At 40.9% G+C, this 16,964-nt stretch overlaps 1 protein-coding gene across 1 annotated transcript; it reads left to right on the forward strand.

Annotated features, from left to right (window-relative positions):
• The first annotated feature begins 21 nt into the window (after nt 1-21).
• cab39l1 (calcium binding protein 39, like 1) lies at nt 22-11,811 on the forward strand. Its single transcript, XM_072396160.1, has 9 exons — nt 22-381; nt 1,462-1,609; nt 1,735-1,899; nt 2,093-2,211; nt 3,016-3,184; nt 8,145-8,204; nt 8,288-8,353; nt 8,454-8,597; nt 8,949-11,811. The coding sequence occupies exons 2-9, from the start codon at nt 1,493-1,495 to the stop codon at nt 9,138-9,140; spliced, it is 1,032 nt and encodes a 343-aa protein (XP_072252261.1). The 5' UTR covers nt 22-381; nt 1,462-1,492; the 3' UTR covers nt 9,141-11,811.
• Nucleotides 11,812-16,964: the final 5,153 nt, after the last annotated feature.

The following is a 16,964-nucleotide window of genomic DNA, read 5'->3' on the forward strand; positions in this document are numbered from 1 at the left end:
GTTGTTGACAGTCATTTTGTACAGCACCACCAGAGCACAACACACCCGCCCAGTGTCCCGGGGATGAGAAGAGGACGGGTGTTTCGATAGAACAGAACAGGGAAATGAAGTTGTCAGACAGGCTAGCCCAGCAACTCTCTCTGCTCTAATAGGCAACTTGCAAACTCGGCGACGGCGGCGACGGCTGAGAAGGTTACACGAAATATCATAGCTATGACTGTCGTCAGTTAGTGTATGTCAGACAGCCACAGGTCTCAGATAACGTTACATACTTTTCAGAGTAACGTTACACTGAATAGAGAAAGTAGCGACAACTCGCTATCCTGCTAACTAACCTCTAGCGACCGAGCGTCTTTCGGCTTCAAAACTAGACTTCATTCGGTGAGTATTGGTGGTCTGAAGTAATGATTTCAGGTGGTTGCTGTGTGTGTTTTCTACGGCCCTCAACCTTAAACTAGGACCTGTCATTAGTTTGCCTGTTTCTCGCTACTGCTAACTAGGTCACAAGCTAACTCAACTTTGCCGATGGGCATGCTGTAACGTTGACATTTTAACGTCATGTTCGCCGCAACCTATCACGGTGTCGGTTTAAAAGGCAGCTTTTTATCATTTGGCTGGGCAAACCAAGTGTTTACTCATTACATTACATGAGTAAAGCTATCGCAGTGGTATTACTTTCTCACAAACTCGCCTGCGTTTCCTTTGAGAAAAAAAAACGGCCAAACTTGATGTTACGAAGGTTAGAAATGATAGCCGCGTTTCTCTGCTGTTGTGATATCTTAGTTTTATTTTTTTTAGCCCGTCAGTTTTTTTAGCCAGACTCCATAAACTAACGTTGTTGTAGCCAGGGACGGAATGTGAAACAACGGGCCCCATGGGCACAGATGTGTAAAAAAGCCCCCCCCCCCCCGACTCCTCCTGCCAAGGACGACAACTCTTAGACCGACTGACAAACCATTTTTTCAGTTTTATTCAATTTTATGTCTTCAACTATGTATGTTGGAGATTTTTTTTACATCACTTTCATAGTATTCGGCCCATTTCTTCTCTGTTTACACATTGGTTTTTAACATCTGTTTGTGTGGCCCAGTTGTGATAGTTTTGCATCTTTGCTAGTTAGTTTTATAATTTTTTTTATTTTTTACCATCACTAACTTTCATTTAAATTTTTGTGCTTCAAACGGTGATTATGTTGATTAATTTCTTTATGTGTAAGATAATAATGACAACAATGATACATTTTCAGCCATTTTAAATTTGAATTGGGTAATTTTATGCTTTTGAAATGCATATAAACGATTGTGTGTGGCCGTTAAGTAATCTACCAGTGATATTATCTTTTCAAGTGAGAGCTTTTCTAGCCATTTCCTGATACAGAAAGGTGCAGGAAATTAAACTGCTGCAATTTCACATCGTTTTTTGTGGGTTTTTTTTTTTTTTTTTACTGTCATGTTCCTGCAGTGATTTGGCCTCGGATTACCTGTCTACAGTCATGCCTTTTCCTTTTGGGAAGTCTCAGAAGAGTCCAGCTGAAATAGTGAGGAATTTAAAGGAGCATGTTGCGTACATGGAAAAGTTGGATGCTGGTGACAGCAAGAAGTGTGAAAAGGTCAGCAATGTTTCTTTTCTTCCTCTAACGCTGAATCATTTTAATTTAGTATTCTTGATGAGTTTGAAATCAGCTGATTTTCAATCTTGTCAACTCTTTTTTTTTTTTTTTTTTCTATTGCCAAGGTTGCAGAGGAGGTGTCCAAAAACCTTGCCTCTCTGAAGGAAGTGCTTTGTGGGACTGGTGACAAGGAACCTCAAACTGAAGCTGTGGCTCAGCTTGCTCAGGAGCTGTACAACACCAACCTTCTCATTGCACTGATTGCAAACCTGCAGAAGATTGACTTTGAGGTGGGGCAAATGCACTTGTTCTGTTACAGTGGGGGGAAAAAAAAAAGTATTGACTGCTTTGTACAGACATCAAATAATCAGTGGGAGTGTGAACGCCTGATCTGGGCATCTGTGCCTTAAGCAAAAAAAAAAAATGTTTGCATATCAGCACCCAGTCAGCCATTGATCTCACTCAGTGGTTGTTGTTTTACAGGGCAAGAAGGATGTGGTCCATTTGTTCAGCAATATCGTGAGACGTCAGATTGGCACTCGCACACCCACAGTAGAATACATCTGCACACACCCACAGATCCTCTTCATGCTTCTGAAAGGGTAAGTTAGTCTTCGCAGTCTACAGGAATATGTTATTTGATGGTTTGGTCTTCAGTGTGAGTGCTCTAGTTGTCCAGTTACACAACTTAATATCTTACTGTGCAGATTTGGTGTTAGAAGTGTATCGGTACTTTACTTTCATCAAACATGCCTGATGTTTCTCTGCCTCACACAGTATGCGTTTCGACAGCTCCCAGAGGAGCAAGCAGGAACTTGTTGTTTTCACATGTCGATGGATAAAGAGATAGTAGAGCGCTGGTTTTACAGCTCAAAAAATCCCCAGCCGTGCTGCTCACACAGGGAGCCGACCCTGTGTTCTGGCTGCACTACGTTGGGAGCAACAAAGGCTGCTGCCTGTCCATCAAATACTGTCTTGGCCAGTGATGTGATGGATTTCTGCTGCTGTTTTTTTTTCGTCTTTTTTTTTTTTTTTGCCTGAATTCCAAAATGTCACAACTACAAACAGGACCTTTAGGTTTGATTGTCAGAGGGAACGTGAAAACCTGACATTTAACGTTGATGTAGCAGAAAGTTCTGCCTCTGACAAATGTCCCTGCAGCATGAATTGTCTTTTGACCAAAAACACATTACCTCACCGTGGAAGACCTTGAAATGTAATTTTTATCACTCCAAATGCAAATTTAACATGAGATCAAAAGTGCTGGAAATGATGGATTAGTTTCTGTTTCTGGCTTTTTTTTTTCTTTTTTTTTTTTTTATAATGGGTGTGTGATTAATTTTGTTCATCTGTGTAATTCACTTCAACCTGACATGTATTAACCTGACATGTATTAACCTGTACAGATATGAGAGTGCTGAAGTGGCTCTTAACTGTGGCATGATGCTGCGGGAATGTCTCCGTCACGAGCCTTTGGCGAGGACGGTGCTCTTCTCTGAAGAATTCTATTGCTTCTTCCGTTTTGTGGAGCTCTCGACCTTTGACATCGCCTCAGACGCCTTTGCGTCATTCAAGGTAAAACAATTTTCTCTCTGATTGCTTTTTATTTATTTATTTTTTTTACTCACACAGACCTGTCTAAATTAAATTATGATGATACAGTTGGTCACTTTAAAGTACCGAAGGCGCCTGAAACCGTGTCAGTTTGAGTAATTGTGCAGTGCTATGGTGGGCAACAAGTGTCCGACTTAAGCAGCAGATGAAGAAACAGAAGAAGAAATAGATCAGCAATGACAGTATTATTATTTTTGCCTTGCTTTTATCCACCTGTGAAATTAGTAACGCCCATCTCGGAAATACAGCAGAGCCCATTATTTAAAGTCTTGTCACTTTGATATCTCTCTTGTTCTTCTTCATACCTGTGGCTGGTTGGTATGTAAAAAATCTTTTATATTTCTTATCCAAAGGTAAATGGAGAGGCCAACGATGGCAGTCCTTCTGCCTCACAAATAAAAATAAACAGATAAACCATTAAAAAGTGAGTGCATGCATCACTGAAATTCTGAGACATGGCCATGCATCTACAAATGCTTGAGTTGGTGCATTTGCTCATGCACCAAAAAATACCCAAAAAGTTGTGTTGTCAGAAAAGTGTTGGATTGGATGCCAGTTAGGAGTTTGTATGTGAGTTACTTTGAATCCGGGAGTATTCTCAGGCAGAGATTACTTTTCATCCTCAAAGTCAGTATTTCATTGATTTATCTCCTTGTTTTTGGCTCATGGTGGTACTTTCCTCAAGCTTGGTAGGTCTATGAAATATGTAATTTACAATATATTAAAGAATCAAGATGCGTTACCTGCTGTTACCGTTTCTATGGTTGATATATATATATATACTTAATGTTAATGTGTACACTTTCCTTCATTTGAGCTATGTTAAACGCAAGAAACGCCTCTCAGTAGGAATTCATTCAAGTGCTGTTTTATTTATAGCACAAGTTTACAGCAAAAAAAAAGCAATCTTAGGGCAGTATGCAGAAAGAAACAAGTCCTTCCCAGTAAGCACTTGACAACAGATGAAGTGCTTGTTCATTGCTGGCCAGGCCCCGTAACAACAGATTAGAAGGACTATAGGAACCACATTTAAGTCTTACAGTAAAGCACTGTTAGACAAATATGGAGCTAAAAAACTTCTAAAATGCGATGGAGATTTGTCATTCGGGCCTTAACGTGGAGAGGGAGGGGGAATGAGATGGTAAATGGTGAATGGGCTGTGCTTGTATCAAGCTTTCTAGTCTAAGACTCACACTTTCACACTACAAGCCACATTCACCAATTTACTCACACTCATACAGCACATAGGTTAGATGGTGCTTTCCTCTAAGCAGTTGCATACAGGGGATGGATGCAGCGGGGGCCAACGTTGGTGGTTCAGTGTCTTGCCCAAGGACACTTTGACTTTGAACTTCTTAAAGGCTCTGCATCCATGGTGGTTCTCAGCTCTCCCTTTACTTTCTGGCTGCATTTCACACAATCTTCTCCAGTGAAAGCTGGTCATTTAGAGGGGTGGTCTGCTACTACAGCTGCATGAAATCTCTGACCAATGTTTGAATGATGGTATGACCCTGTGCCCTGTGCAGATAAGTGTTTGCTTATTTAGGGCTCGCAGGAAACAAAAACTTAAAACCATCGGGCCTTACAGGTGTGTTACTGACCTGACTTCAGCCGCAGCATCCAGCGAAATCTTGCTCAGAGCAGTGAGGAAACGGGGGTGAAGCTCTGTCCTGATGTTAAAACGGCAGCCGTTTCTAGTCTGTCAGCTGTTGGGCGGTGCTGGTCCTCACTGCTGGACTCAGATGACTTTGGGAGGACAAAAAAACAAAGACTCTCACATTGTTTGATTCGACTGCGTTGGTTTATGGCCGCTGCTACGCTTCATCCATAGATTTTGATTCGGTATTGTGGCTTCTTTACCACAGTCCTGTGTTGAGCAGAAGATTCAGCCCTCGGCCTGGACTGCAGTTTTGTACCAGCTGCTGCACGAAGGTATTTGCAGATGCTTGTGCAATCCTCAGCAGTAAAATGCGGCCCGTTCTCTCTACTTCGTTGTCCATGTCCTTCTGCAGGTTAGCATAGAGGCATGCAAAGGCGTCTGCGGCTGCACAGGCCACACACGAGCGCAGGTTTCTAACCTACACGGTAACAGAAGACGGGTGGTCAGCAGTCGTACCTCCAGCACAGATGTGTTGGAGTGTAAACTTTGGGAGACAAATGTTGACAGCAAAGTGCAGCGTGGTAAGAAACAGAGGGAAATATCTTCAGCACCTCTTCCATCACAACCAGACAAACTTCATGTAATTTGACCGTCAGAACGTCTGGGTGGTGCTGGACCAGGGCGCGGACGCAACGCAGCCCTTCCACCTTCTTCTTCCTGCATTGACACGATACTCTTATCAAACGGTGCTCTTCTCTGAAACATCAACAGACACTGGCTAAGATGTTTACAGATCATTTCCAACTTAGTGTTTTCTCTGGCCCAAAGCAACGGGAACGGGGCAGACTGAGTACGTAGTTTACCGGTGCTTTAAGAAGGAAATGCATCAGCCGTGTGAAGTCTTACCAGTCGTCTGAGGCGAGAAGCGTGAAGCACTGAGACAGACTCGCTGCTGGATTAATCAGCGGCTGCAGCTTCTCCTGATCTTTAGTTTCTGCTGTCTTTAGTGTTAAGACCCTTTTCATCCTCCTTATTGTGGTCTTTCTTGGCTGCACTGTTGTAGGTGGGCAGGGTTTTAAAGGTGGAGCTCGACTGATTGCTGCCACCGCAGGGTTCTTTTTAGGGGCCCCAGGATGTTGTGGCAAAGGGTCGACTGAATTGCTCTTTAGGCGCTTCAGTCTCTCCTCGATCGCCTCTATTTGAGCTTTCAGGGAAGTAACATGGTCATTGTTATATGGACTTTCGCTTATGCTCTGTGCAAATGTGTCGTTTTAAACAGAATTACATTCATGTATGTTTTTAATAAGGTATTTTGTAAGCCTGTATTTCAGCTTGGACTGAAGTGAAAGGCTTTATCTCCGACACGCGGAGTCGGTCGATTGAAGCTCAGCAGTAAACATTGACTTTTGTCAGTTTTACCGTTTTGGACTCATGAGTTTGTCTACAGAAGAACTTACCTTCTCCAGTGGGTTTCACAACCAACACAGGGATTCTGGATGCTCTTCTTCGGGCGGTGGTGGCCAAGGTGATGTAGCAAAGGCTGCAGGAATGAGAGGCAACTTATCAGGGCTGCAGATGAGTGGGAAGGCCGCAGCTCTTTCGGAGTTTCAGCATCCACAGAGCTGAGGGCGTACGCTGAGCTGACAGAATGTGACGAGCTGACACTCTTTCTGAGAAGTTCGAGCTCGTCCATGTCGTCATCTCGTGTATCAGTTCTGCTCTGCTGATCTTGATCCACATCCTGTCTTCGGTTTCTCGTGTCAGAGTTGGTTCGACTGAGAGTGGTTTGAGCCTCCGTCCGCGGGCAGCTGATCCAAGCCTTTGCCTATGGAAGGCCGGGGGATGAGGACTTTGGATGGGTTGCTGGGTGGAGAGTCCCAGTCTGTTTAAAACAGCGACTTTGCGTGCTTCCCCCGATGAGCACAGCGTGTCTGTTTGACGAATGATGGCTTCCATGCGAGCCCTCTGTCTGTCCAGAGCCATGAACTGACTGCTGAGACTCTGCATGTTCTGTAATTAAGAAGAAAATAATTCAGCATTTCATGAAACTTCTGTTTGTTCGACTAACTGAATTCTTACAGTTACACCAACACTCGTCAAACTACCACTCAGTTCACATACTTATCAGAGGACATAATTAAGAGCTAGTTAAAGTGATTTATTTCTGTGGTTTAATGTGGCTTTCACAAACTGCTGAAACACACGTGTTACTCTGTACCGGGCTGGTAAGATCTGACTGGTTCTGTATTCTGGACATATTGGTGTTCTGCGTGATGTCACAGGGGGCCTCAGCTAATTAAATAGCAATGTGGAACATTCTGGGGTTCGAATTCTGCACGAACAGACAGGGTCATGGAGGAAAGGGATTTTTAAATAAAAAAAAATAAAAAAAACATTTCTGTCCAGAATTCTCATGTGGGAAGCTGAAAAACTGCTTTACTTGTACACACTCGTTCAGGTTTACGGTTCACACCAGTGAGCAGCTAATAACTGCATGATAACATCATTATATAGTGACCACCCCCGCTCTATATTCTCACCATTATCTGCTGGAAAACCCCTAATAAAAGTGGTGGTTCTTTTGACTCCAGGGATTCATTTGATGTTGATGCAAAACCTTCTGATAATGAAATGAATCAATCAGAAAATGGATCCTGAATGGATCCATGTGAGTTTAAGATGGCAGCATCAGAAACACAGCAGTTATTCAGTGTTAGAAACTCTTTCAACTCCAGAGAACAAGACAGGCGAGACATGGAGGGTAAAAACAACGGGGCGTAAATATTTCTGAAGAAGTTTGGAAAAACTCCCCATGTGACAGTTTTAAGACTACACGATCACAATGATGGTGGCAGTCTTTTATTAAGTATTTTCCTGAAGCTTTGAGTGACTGAGAGGAGAAAGTGGCAGATAACACACACACACACGCTGGGTTTTTATCTAACAGCAAACATAAAAGTGTCTGTCAGATATCTGTTTGACATATTAAGACACAGACGTGAAGCAGCTGACGAGGGCTGGAAACAAATGCCAATCATCAGTAAGTTGAAGAAGCCTTGGAAATGAACAGATCAACTTTTACTGTGAGAGATTTGAATTGAAAAGGGCCTCCAGCTTCATCCTCGAGGTAGTTGATGGAGGATAATATGTTTTCATTATGCCACATAGCACACACACCCAGCCCCATCTTTATCATTTGTGTGGACATCTCGTAAATGAGCAGTTGGACAGAAAAGAACGGATGAAACAAAAGAAGCTAATCTTCATCTGTGTGTTATCCTCACAGTTCCTCACTAATCAGACTCCTCTGTCCTCTTTCAGGATCTTCTCACCAGGCACAAGATTATGTGTGCCGATTTCCTGGAGAACAACTACGACAGGGTGGGTTTTCTGGTGCAGATTTTGATCTTTAATCGTAAGACTGCTCATTCTGTGCTGAACGTGCTTTTTCAAACGCCCGCCAGGTGTTCACGGAGTACGAAAAGCTTCTCCACTCTGAAAACTACGTCACCAAACGGCAGTCTCTGAAGGTGCTCGCAGCCGCTCAGTTACATCTAAGATGCTTGCTTGTTGTCCGTGCATTGATTGATTTACCCTGTTTTTTTTAAATAATATATTTATTTTTGCCAGCTCCTTGGAGAACTTCTCCTGGACCGACACAACTTCACCGTCATGACAAAGTACATCAGCCGGGCAGAGAACTTGAAACTGATGATGAACTTGCTTCGAGACAACAGCCGAAACATCCAGTTTGAAGCATTCCACGTCTTCAAGGTTGGCATCTAAATGTTTGATGTTCAATGACGGGGTCAACACTCATAACATGTGACACGTTTATCGTGTCATTCGCATATTTAAAAAGTTAAACTGGGCCGCCAGAGGCCCCCCAACCTTTGGAGCAAAGTTGTTGAATACTGATCTCTTAAATATTAGCTCATCTTGAATTTGATGGCGTTAGCACGGCTCAAAAACATTTGGGAAAGGGCCACGTGTCCCACCGTGTGGCATCCCCTCTTTTAACGTCAGTCTGTAAACACCTGGGAACTGGCATTGTACGATGATGACATTTTGGCCGCCTGAGTTTCGGTGGAAGCTTCTAATCAAACCATCTCTCTGCTCTTAAAGGTATTTGTTGCAAACCCCAACAAGACTCAGCCCGTGCTGGACATACTGCTGAAGAACCAGACCAAGCTCGTGGACTTCCTGAGCCACTTCCAGACAGACAGATCGGAGGACGAGCAGTTCTGTGACGAGAAAAACTATCTGATCAAGCAGATCCGGGACCTGAAGAGAGCCACGGCGTCCGAGGAAGCTTAAGGCCGCTTTTTTGTCAGGTGGTTGATTATGCAGGTGGTGGCTGGAGCTGCAGAGGGTTAAATGACTAAAAAAAAAAAAAAACACACTTCCAAGATTTATTATAGAGTATAAGATAAAGGAAAGCAAGTTAGGTTACTCCCTTCACTTTGTGGTTTTTCGTGTGGATGTGGAGGTGATTCATCCATCAACCTGAGTGGGCCAAGAACTGTTATTTAAACCACAGTGCTTCTTATGTAGTGATAATGAAATGCCTTTGCTCCGTTCTTGTAATATTGGACCTTAAACTGTTACCACATTGTTGCAGGCAGAGACGTTAGAATGGCGGAAATCTCTCATCGTTCACGGCAAACACGAGCGCCGAGGTGTTCTTCAAAGTCCTTTTCCCAGAACTCGTCGACGTTTTAGAGATTGAAATATTGAGACTCAAATATATTATTTTTCTAATGTATCTTCCTGGTGAACAGCTTATTCTAACTAAACGCTTAGGTTTGTTGTATTCGCTTTATTGTAAGAGTTGTTGTTTTTTTGTTTTTTTTTTCTTTGGTGCGTGTTTAAAACAGGGACTTTAATGATATTTCGAGATGTGGCTTTAGCAGAGTGACGTGGGGATCATATCGGCCAGGTCGGCACATAGCGGCGATGCTTCGGTTGCCTGTGTGTGGCTCGCAGACCCCGCAGTGTTCAACTTGCCGGTTCGTTGGGTGGTCACAGGAAGCGTGAATCAAAACCGTTGAGGAATCAATAAATTGTGTTGTGATTTTCTTTTTTTTCCTAGGCTGTGCCCAGCAACGCTTACATGACTGAAATAGCAACAAAGCATCGGATAATGCTGCAGGGTCCCAGCCATCTATTCAGGGCTCACATGTACAGCCATCCAAATTGATCTCACATAGAAATGCTGCATTTCTTCTTCATGTACAAAATGGCAGCAGTTTAACAAACACACACCGTCCTCTACAAAGGACAAGTGGTGGGGTTTAACATCTTTGATGTGATTGTAATGATACACGGTGCTGCGTCACACTGTGGTTGGGTCAGATGTCACCACAGTGCCAGAACTAGAGGGGTGATCAGACGGCGCGTCCTTTACCAAGAGAGAATTTGGCCTGGTGGTTATTGTGGAACCTTTGGGACCGACACACACAGCAGATGTAATCGCACGCACTTAAACGTGAGTTTGGTTTTTTCATCATGCGCGCCGGATTTGTTCTTCACATGCAAAACTGATGGCTTCAAAGTGACTGGGTTGGAATATTTGCCCTCTGCCATTGTCTTAGAAAGAAAATGGCGGAAATGAGGGATTTCAAGATGCGTTGTTGGTGCACGGTCTCAAAGTATATACCTCATGGGACTGGAGTTTGAAAATGCTGTGTCCTCTTCCTTACCTTACTTTCCTTGACAAGGTGTTTTATTAGATATTTTAGAAATGCACAGCAGTGGCTTTGTATGCATGCCTGAATATGATACGTATGTTCAGACTTGAACAAGAGCGGCAGCCTCATTTTCACAATGGAAAACCCCATTTTTAGACCTAAACATTACCCTGGCTGGTGCGACACATATGTTAATTCATAATGAATTGCAGTGTGGTACCGTGTAATGAGCATTGCCTTATTTAAAGACTTATTTTAATGAATCGTAATGATCGTGTAAAAAGCTAGACTTCTTAATTTGTTTTTAAAACCAAAGTCGAGATGGAAAAAGCTGAAAATGTACACTTTAGGTCCCAAATGCATTAATAGGCTGTTTTTTGTTTGTTTGTTTCCTTTGCTCCTGTTTGCTTTACGCTCCTGATGTGATCCTGTGAGTTTAAATGCAATTCGGTAGAGATCGGTAGACTTCAGTCTGAGTAGTTTTAGTTCAATCTTTCCAACCACTGGTTACCATTTGGTAGACTGACCCAAATAGTAACAAGGTCAGTGTCAGGCCATTTAGGACCAATAGAATAATTCAGTAACTGTGCTGTGAATGTGATACATAATGACTGGACTGAAGTTCTGTTCACAGTACACTATCATGTCATTAGTTTCATTTAAAAAAAAAAGAAAGAAAGAAAGTGTCTCAGAGTTTCTTAAAACATCCTGACAGTGATCAAATGTTCAGATCCTGTTCAGAAGTCTGTAATGTGAAATCGACGCACTGGACCCCTCATGCAAAGTAAGATGTAAAGTCCACATGAAAATAAAATCAAGTACATTAAAGATAGCTTATAGTAATTTCCAAGAGTGTTTGACAGATATTTTATTCAAATCTGCAGATTGGATATGTAAATATGTCGGCCAACTCTCCTGACATCAAAGTCCAGTCATGACATGCACTTTGGGAAGGACGTGTTGTTCACAGCCATTCCACCAGAGGGAGCTGTTGACTACTGCTGGCACACAAAGCATTTCATGTTTCTATAACCCTACCTCCTGTTATGACAATATTAGTCACTGGCATGATTATTTAGACATAAATTCAAATTCCTTCTGATCAATGCTATATATTTCATGATTTTTATTTTTATTTTTTTCTCTTTCTGTTTTTGTTCTTTTGTTTTGTTTCGTTGCCTTCTCTTTTCCCTTTACTCCACACTGGATATTTTATTTGCCATGGGAACGAATTCTATGTAGATAACTTTATAAAGGATGAAGTGTGAAGCATTCGTGAAATTAAAAGGTTATGACAATACGTGTGTCGATTTGTGTATGCTTCTTGATCTCCTTGTGTGGGCAGTTTCGGGCTTTGGACACTTCACCGTTCCTGGACACGACCAGCTCTACATCACATAATCATGCCTGAAGGGATACAAGGGATGGATGTGATTCTGGAGTGATTTATTATCTATTTAAAGTCAAGTCAAATTTATTTGTATGTATTTCATGTACAAAACAATTCAAAGTGCTTTACATAAAATAAAAGCATTGCAGCAGTGAGTGGAAGAAGAGTTAAAAATGCATAACATAATATTTATATTCTTTTTTTTTTTTTTTTTTTTTTGTATATCACTCAACAACAGGAATTTGTTTTAAGAGTGCAATAAACATTTTTCAGTGAATTATATGATTTCTCGCATGGAGAATGTCCTTCCTGGGTTTTCAAAATTAATTAAAATTTCTATCATTGTTGGTATTCAAAGGTTTTGGATAATGACAGTTGGAACTCAACAAATAATTACTTCTCAGAAAACCACATTTTTATTAGAATTATGTAATATATTTGGACAATATATTTGGAAATGGCTTCATTCGTTCCTGTTTGTCACACAATATTTAGTGTCAAAAAGATGGAAAATGTCTTTTTTACAGCATAAGTAAAGGGTTGTTATTGTATCCTCAATTAAAAAAACACTATACTGTAATATAATATGAAATTTGGGTTGAATTATTTGATTACCCAGTTGTTACCCAGAATGACATGCTGTTAGCCAGGAATGACCACCACAAGATTTCAGCCATTAAGTATTTCATTAAAGGCCGCTTCAGGAACATAATTTGTCAACATTTGCAATGTTAAAATGTTAAAAAACTAGAGTTAATCTTTCTGAATGTAACGATAAGTTATCACTTAAAATGCAATGGATTTGATTTCATAATAAACTCAACTCAAAGCAACAAATCTTTCAAAGAGTTTATAACAACATTCTTAGTCGACTACAGTGACAAACTAACTCATGAACGTCCAAGTAACTTCAAACCAAACTTTTCTTTTCATAAACCTGGCAATGAATTACATTTTAAAGCAAACAATTGAAACTACATTTCCCCCCCCCCCCTACATTATTCAATAAAAATGAGAATATAACATATAAATAATTCAATAAAAAGTTTTTTAATTTTTGATCAGAGGCAGAGCAAAATCTGGACTGAAACCCATGAAATCGGTGAAAATGGGCTAATTATTTACAGCCCAAGCGAAGCAACCCAGTTACACTTGACTTTTCTTCAACATTTGAGTGACAGGTTGCAAGTACCGCCCCCTCCATTTGCGGCTTGTTTGGGCTAAATCTGTACAGCCCAAAGCCAGCAGATTTGGGCCAATCACAGACGACTCTACTTGATGGGAGTTGGGCGCGCGCTTTTGTGTGTGTGTGTAAGGCGAAACTTTGACAATGGCAGGCATCGGCGTTAACGAAGTGGATTATTTACTTTCGAATCAGTTTTCTTTAATGTCCTTAGGAGAAAAAGTTGAGGTGAAAAAAGTAGGGGCACATCATCCAAATTATACAGAGAGAAAAGCGCCAAAATCGTAGCTTTTGTGTAACTTGGTTTGAGACAAAGGATTGGCTAACGGCAAGCCTAGCTAAAAAGTCACTTTTCTGTTTCGTGCTTACTTTTCGGAGGAGACACAGCTTGGACTGAGCAAGGAGTTGTGGATCTGAAACATCTGATGAGTCTCCCACTTCCCTAAATCGAGGTGTGTTTATGGATCTAGTTGACCAGTTCTCCTTTTTAGATAGCCAATTAGCTGATCACCTGTCAAACACACAGGTTGCAAAATATACATCAAAGACCAGCCAGAATGAGTTGCTTGACTGCATGCTATTGGTTTACGAAAAGAAATTGGCTGATGAGATATCGCAAGCACCATTTGTGGCGGTGCAAGCTGATGAGACCACAGATGGTGCTTCAGTACCCTGAAGAGGATCAAGTCTTTTCTGAGAAGTAGTATGGGACAGGAAAGACTGGATGCACTGGCCGTGCTCTCTATTGAGCTGGACTTCATTCAGAAATCCTCTGACGAAATGGTGATCAACTTGTTTGCATCCCAGAGAAATCGTCGTGCTGAGCTTCTCTTCAAATAAGGTAGACCACCCCCCATTCATGTCACATAGATGGCACATTTTGTGGAGTATTTCTTTTAAGGCTCTCTTAACGTCTTTCTGGAGTGTTTTTCTGAAGTTACTATTTTAGTTTTGTGCTGATGTTTGGATTATTGTGTTCCAAAGCAAATTGCAATAGGCTATAGTTGAAACCACTTTTTTTAGCACAAGTCTGGGTTGACCTTTTTTTTAAAACCTTTTATGGTGTGAAAGTATTTGTATTTCCAGAGAGATGGGTAGATGGTATATTTTCCATCAGTGCATTCTTCTAAATAGTGTTTTGGTGGTTTGTTGAAAAGGCCCGTGCTGTTGTGATAGTTTAAATTTACATTCTAACAGGACTCCTTTTATGTTGAAATACAACTACTCGGCTTTTATAATACATTAGCCCACCCATTCAATGTCACCAAAAGCCCTCACTGAATGTAGGTATATTAAAGTTACTGTATTGGGTTTCAGATGAATGCACAAAATACTTACTTTTGTTAACTCTGTTGCAGATTGGAAACGCATGCTTCAAACTGGTGAAAGAAGCTGCCCAATAACATGTACGGTTTTGTGATGTATTAAAACAGACATTATGCCCTTGTAGAAGGCCCTTATTGTTTTGACTTTCTTTCGTTCTTTTTTCCTTTCTCAAATAGTGTATTCTGAACAATGAAACATCGCTGATGTGTAATCCAATTTTCCATTATGGATATGTATCTTTTAACAATGTAGGGAACAGATGTTGTGGACATGTATGTTGTTCCAACATGGAAGTCTAAGACCCAATGGCTGCTCTTCCTGTAAGTGCTTTTTTCTTATGACCTTGACATACTTTGACATACAGTTCTACATATTCACTTGTTTAAAATTCCAGGGTGAACTCCTGTCCAAGGATTCCATAGTTATCCCCGCCTGGAGCCGACAGCAAGGAAAAGCAGATCACTATTTACTTTGTGTGAGTCTGTTTGAAATCCTATCGTCAGTCAAGGAAAATTTGACTCAGTTTATTCTGTACATTTATCTAGTTTTAGGGTGTATGTAATTTTAGTTCTTTTGAATGTGGTTCACAGGTACTGAAGCCAGCAAAGAAAGATCTATTTTTGCTGGACTCGCTCAAACCAGACGGTTTTGGCGACAGTTGTTTCCATACCATCTTTAGGTTTAGTAATGTAACAATCAGCCCTGTTCTGTGGCTTTTTCAGTTTGGGAGTCCTGAAGAATTCATAGTATTCCAATAGTGAAGGTACACAACTCATTGGTCAGATCTGGCAAATAACAACATGTAATTTCTAACCATTGCTTCATAACCATCAGGTCTGCTTGAGGATACTATGAATTGCAATATTTGGCTCATATAAGAATGAGCCTAAAGCCTCGTTCTAAGGCTGATTTAAAGCAGAGCCTCGTTCAATGTCTATAAAGTGTTTCTGTTTGTTTTGTTCAAGCCCTGTTCTGTGGCTATTTTTTCTGACACCAAAACAATTACGAGGTTGATCATTTGTATTTCTAATGATTTTGACAGTGACCTCGCTCATCACATTGCTCCGGGCCAGTGGACAACTAAGTTTGGCAGAGATATTGAGGTACATCTCTCCAGTGTATTGGGATTGTATTTTGATGCAAATTTATGTTTTTAAAACTTAAAACTATATTTACTCTTAAACGTTTGCCCAATTCTTACAGGGTTTCCCAAACCAAACCACTGGAAACTGTTGTGGCATCTTCATACTGATGGTAAATTGTTTTTTAGTCTCTGTTTAAATGTTTTTTGTATTATAAAAACTGTCATAACTGAACAGAACTTTGCTTTTCACAGTATGCACTCAGAGGGTGTCCCATTTTTGTTCACTGAGGTTAGTATTTTTTTCTTCTGACATGGAGCAAGTATAAAAGGATTTTAACTGATATATAAATTATGTATAATTTAAGATACATACATAATCATGTAAATATAATTTCCATACACAATAAGTTTTACCCTTTGAGTATTTCAAATAATTTGTTTTAGAGGGACATGGCACACATCCATAAATGGTGGTGCATTAGTCTGATGGAACGCTTCCAGATTGACAGGTAAGACAACTACCAAAACAACAAAATTACTTCCACATTACTTTACTTCTTTTATTCTGCCACTGATATATCACTCAACAGCCACGGACAGAGGTTTGCCTACTGGACTAATGAGTCTAGAGCATTGCTCCAAGGGTCACTGCAGCCGATATACAGGATCCCAAAGACCAGAAAGAGGGAACATGAGGTTGAGCTTGAAAAGGCAGATGGGTGCTTCATATTGGAGGTAATCTCAATTTAGAATTTTTCATAAACTCCAACCAGTGAACACTTTAGAACACACAACACATGCACACCAGAGGAACTAAAACATCAGGGAAATGCATTATGACGTTAGATGTATTTGCCATTAATTGTCAACGTTCACATTTCTGCAAACTTATGCCCAGGCAGTATGATATCTTTAATGTTTTTTTTGCCTAACTTATATTTTACAGTTGCCACCATGTTTGCTCTTTGAAATCCTCAAAGAAGTGGTTGTCCTGGAAGGAGATAAGGCATATTTGACACTGGCTCTTGTATGCAGCACCTTCAGAGACATTGTGTCCACCTCCATCGTCAGGCGACAGGCGCATTTTCAGTGGCTTGACAGTGGCTTGAAGTGCTGTAATTAAGGGTACGATGGCATACAATACTGTGTTGTCTATGCATGTTTTCCCCAGCTCTATGGAAATGTTAACTTTTGGTTCACACTTTATTTTCCACAGGTGTTGCTACATGGAGAAGGTTTTCTGCATCATACAGAAAAGATTTCTATGTGATGTACAACACTGGGACCTGCTGTGAATGTGGAAGGCTATATAAACACAGCACACCTGGTATACATCTTGAACTGGATGGTCTTGATTCTGTGTCATTAAACGCAGTATTGATGTCGTAAATAGTCATAGACCGCATGCAGAGTGTAGGGGTCAGTATGATTTTTATCATTTCTTTTACAGGATACGTTGGAACAGGGA

Source organism: Leuresthes tenuis, unplaced genomic scaffold (genome assembly GCF_036924035.1).
Source record: "Leuresthes tenuis unplaced genomic scaffold, fLeuTen1.0.hap1 SCAF_11, whole genome shotgun sequence".
Lineage (NCBI taxonomy): Eukaryota > Metazoa > Chordata > Actinopteri > Atheriniformes > Atherinopsidae > Leuresthes > Leuresthes tenuis.

What these genes read in the sequence shown, in the direction of transcription:
- cab39l1 (XM_072396160.1), top strand. Translation starts at nt 1,493, where the DNA reads ATGCCTTTTCCTTTTGGGAAGTCTCAGAAGAGTCCAGCTGAAATAGTG. An exon ending in TGCAGAAGATTGACTTTGAG is followed by an intron (nt 1,900 to 2,092) that starts GTGGGGCAAATG and finishes GTTGTTTTACAG; the next exon opens with GGCAAGAAGGATGTGGTCCA. An exon ending in TGGAGAACAACTACGACAGG is followed by an intron (nt 8,205 to 8,287) that starts GTGGGTTTTCTG and finishes AACGCCCGCCAG; the next exon opens with GTGTTCACGGAGTACGAAAA.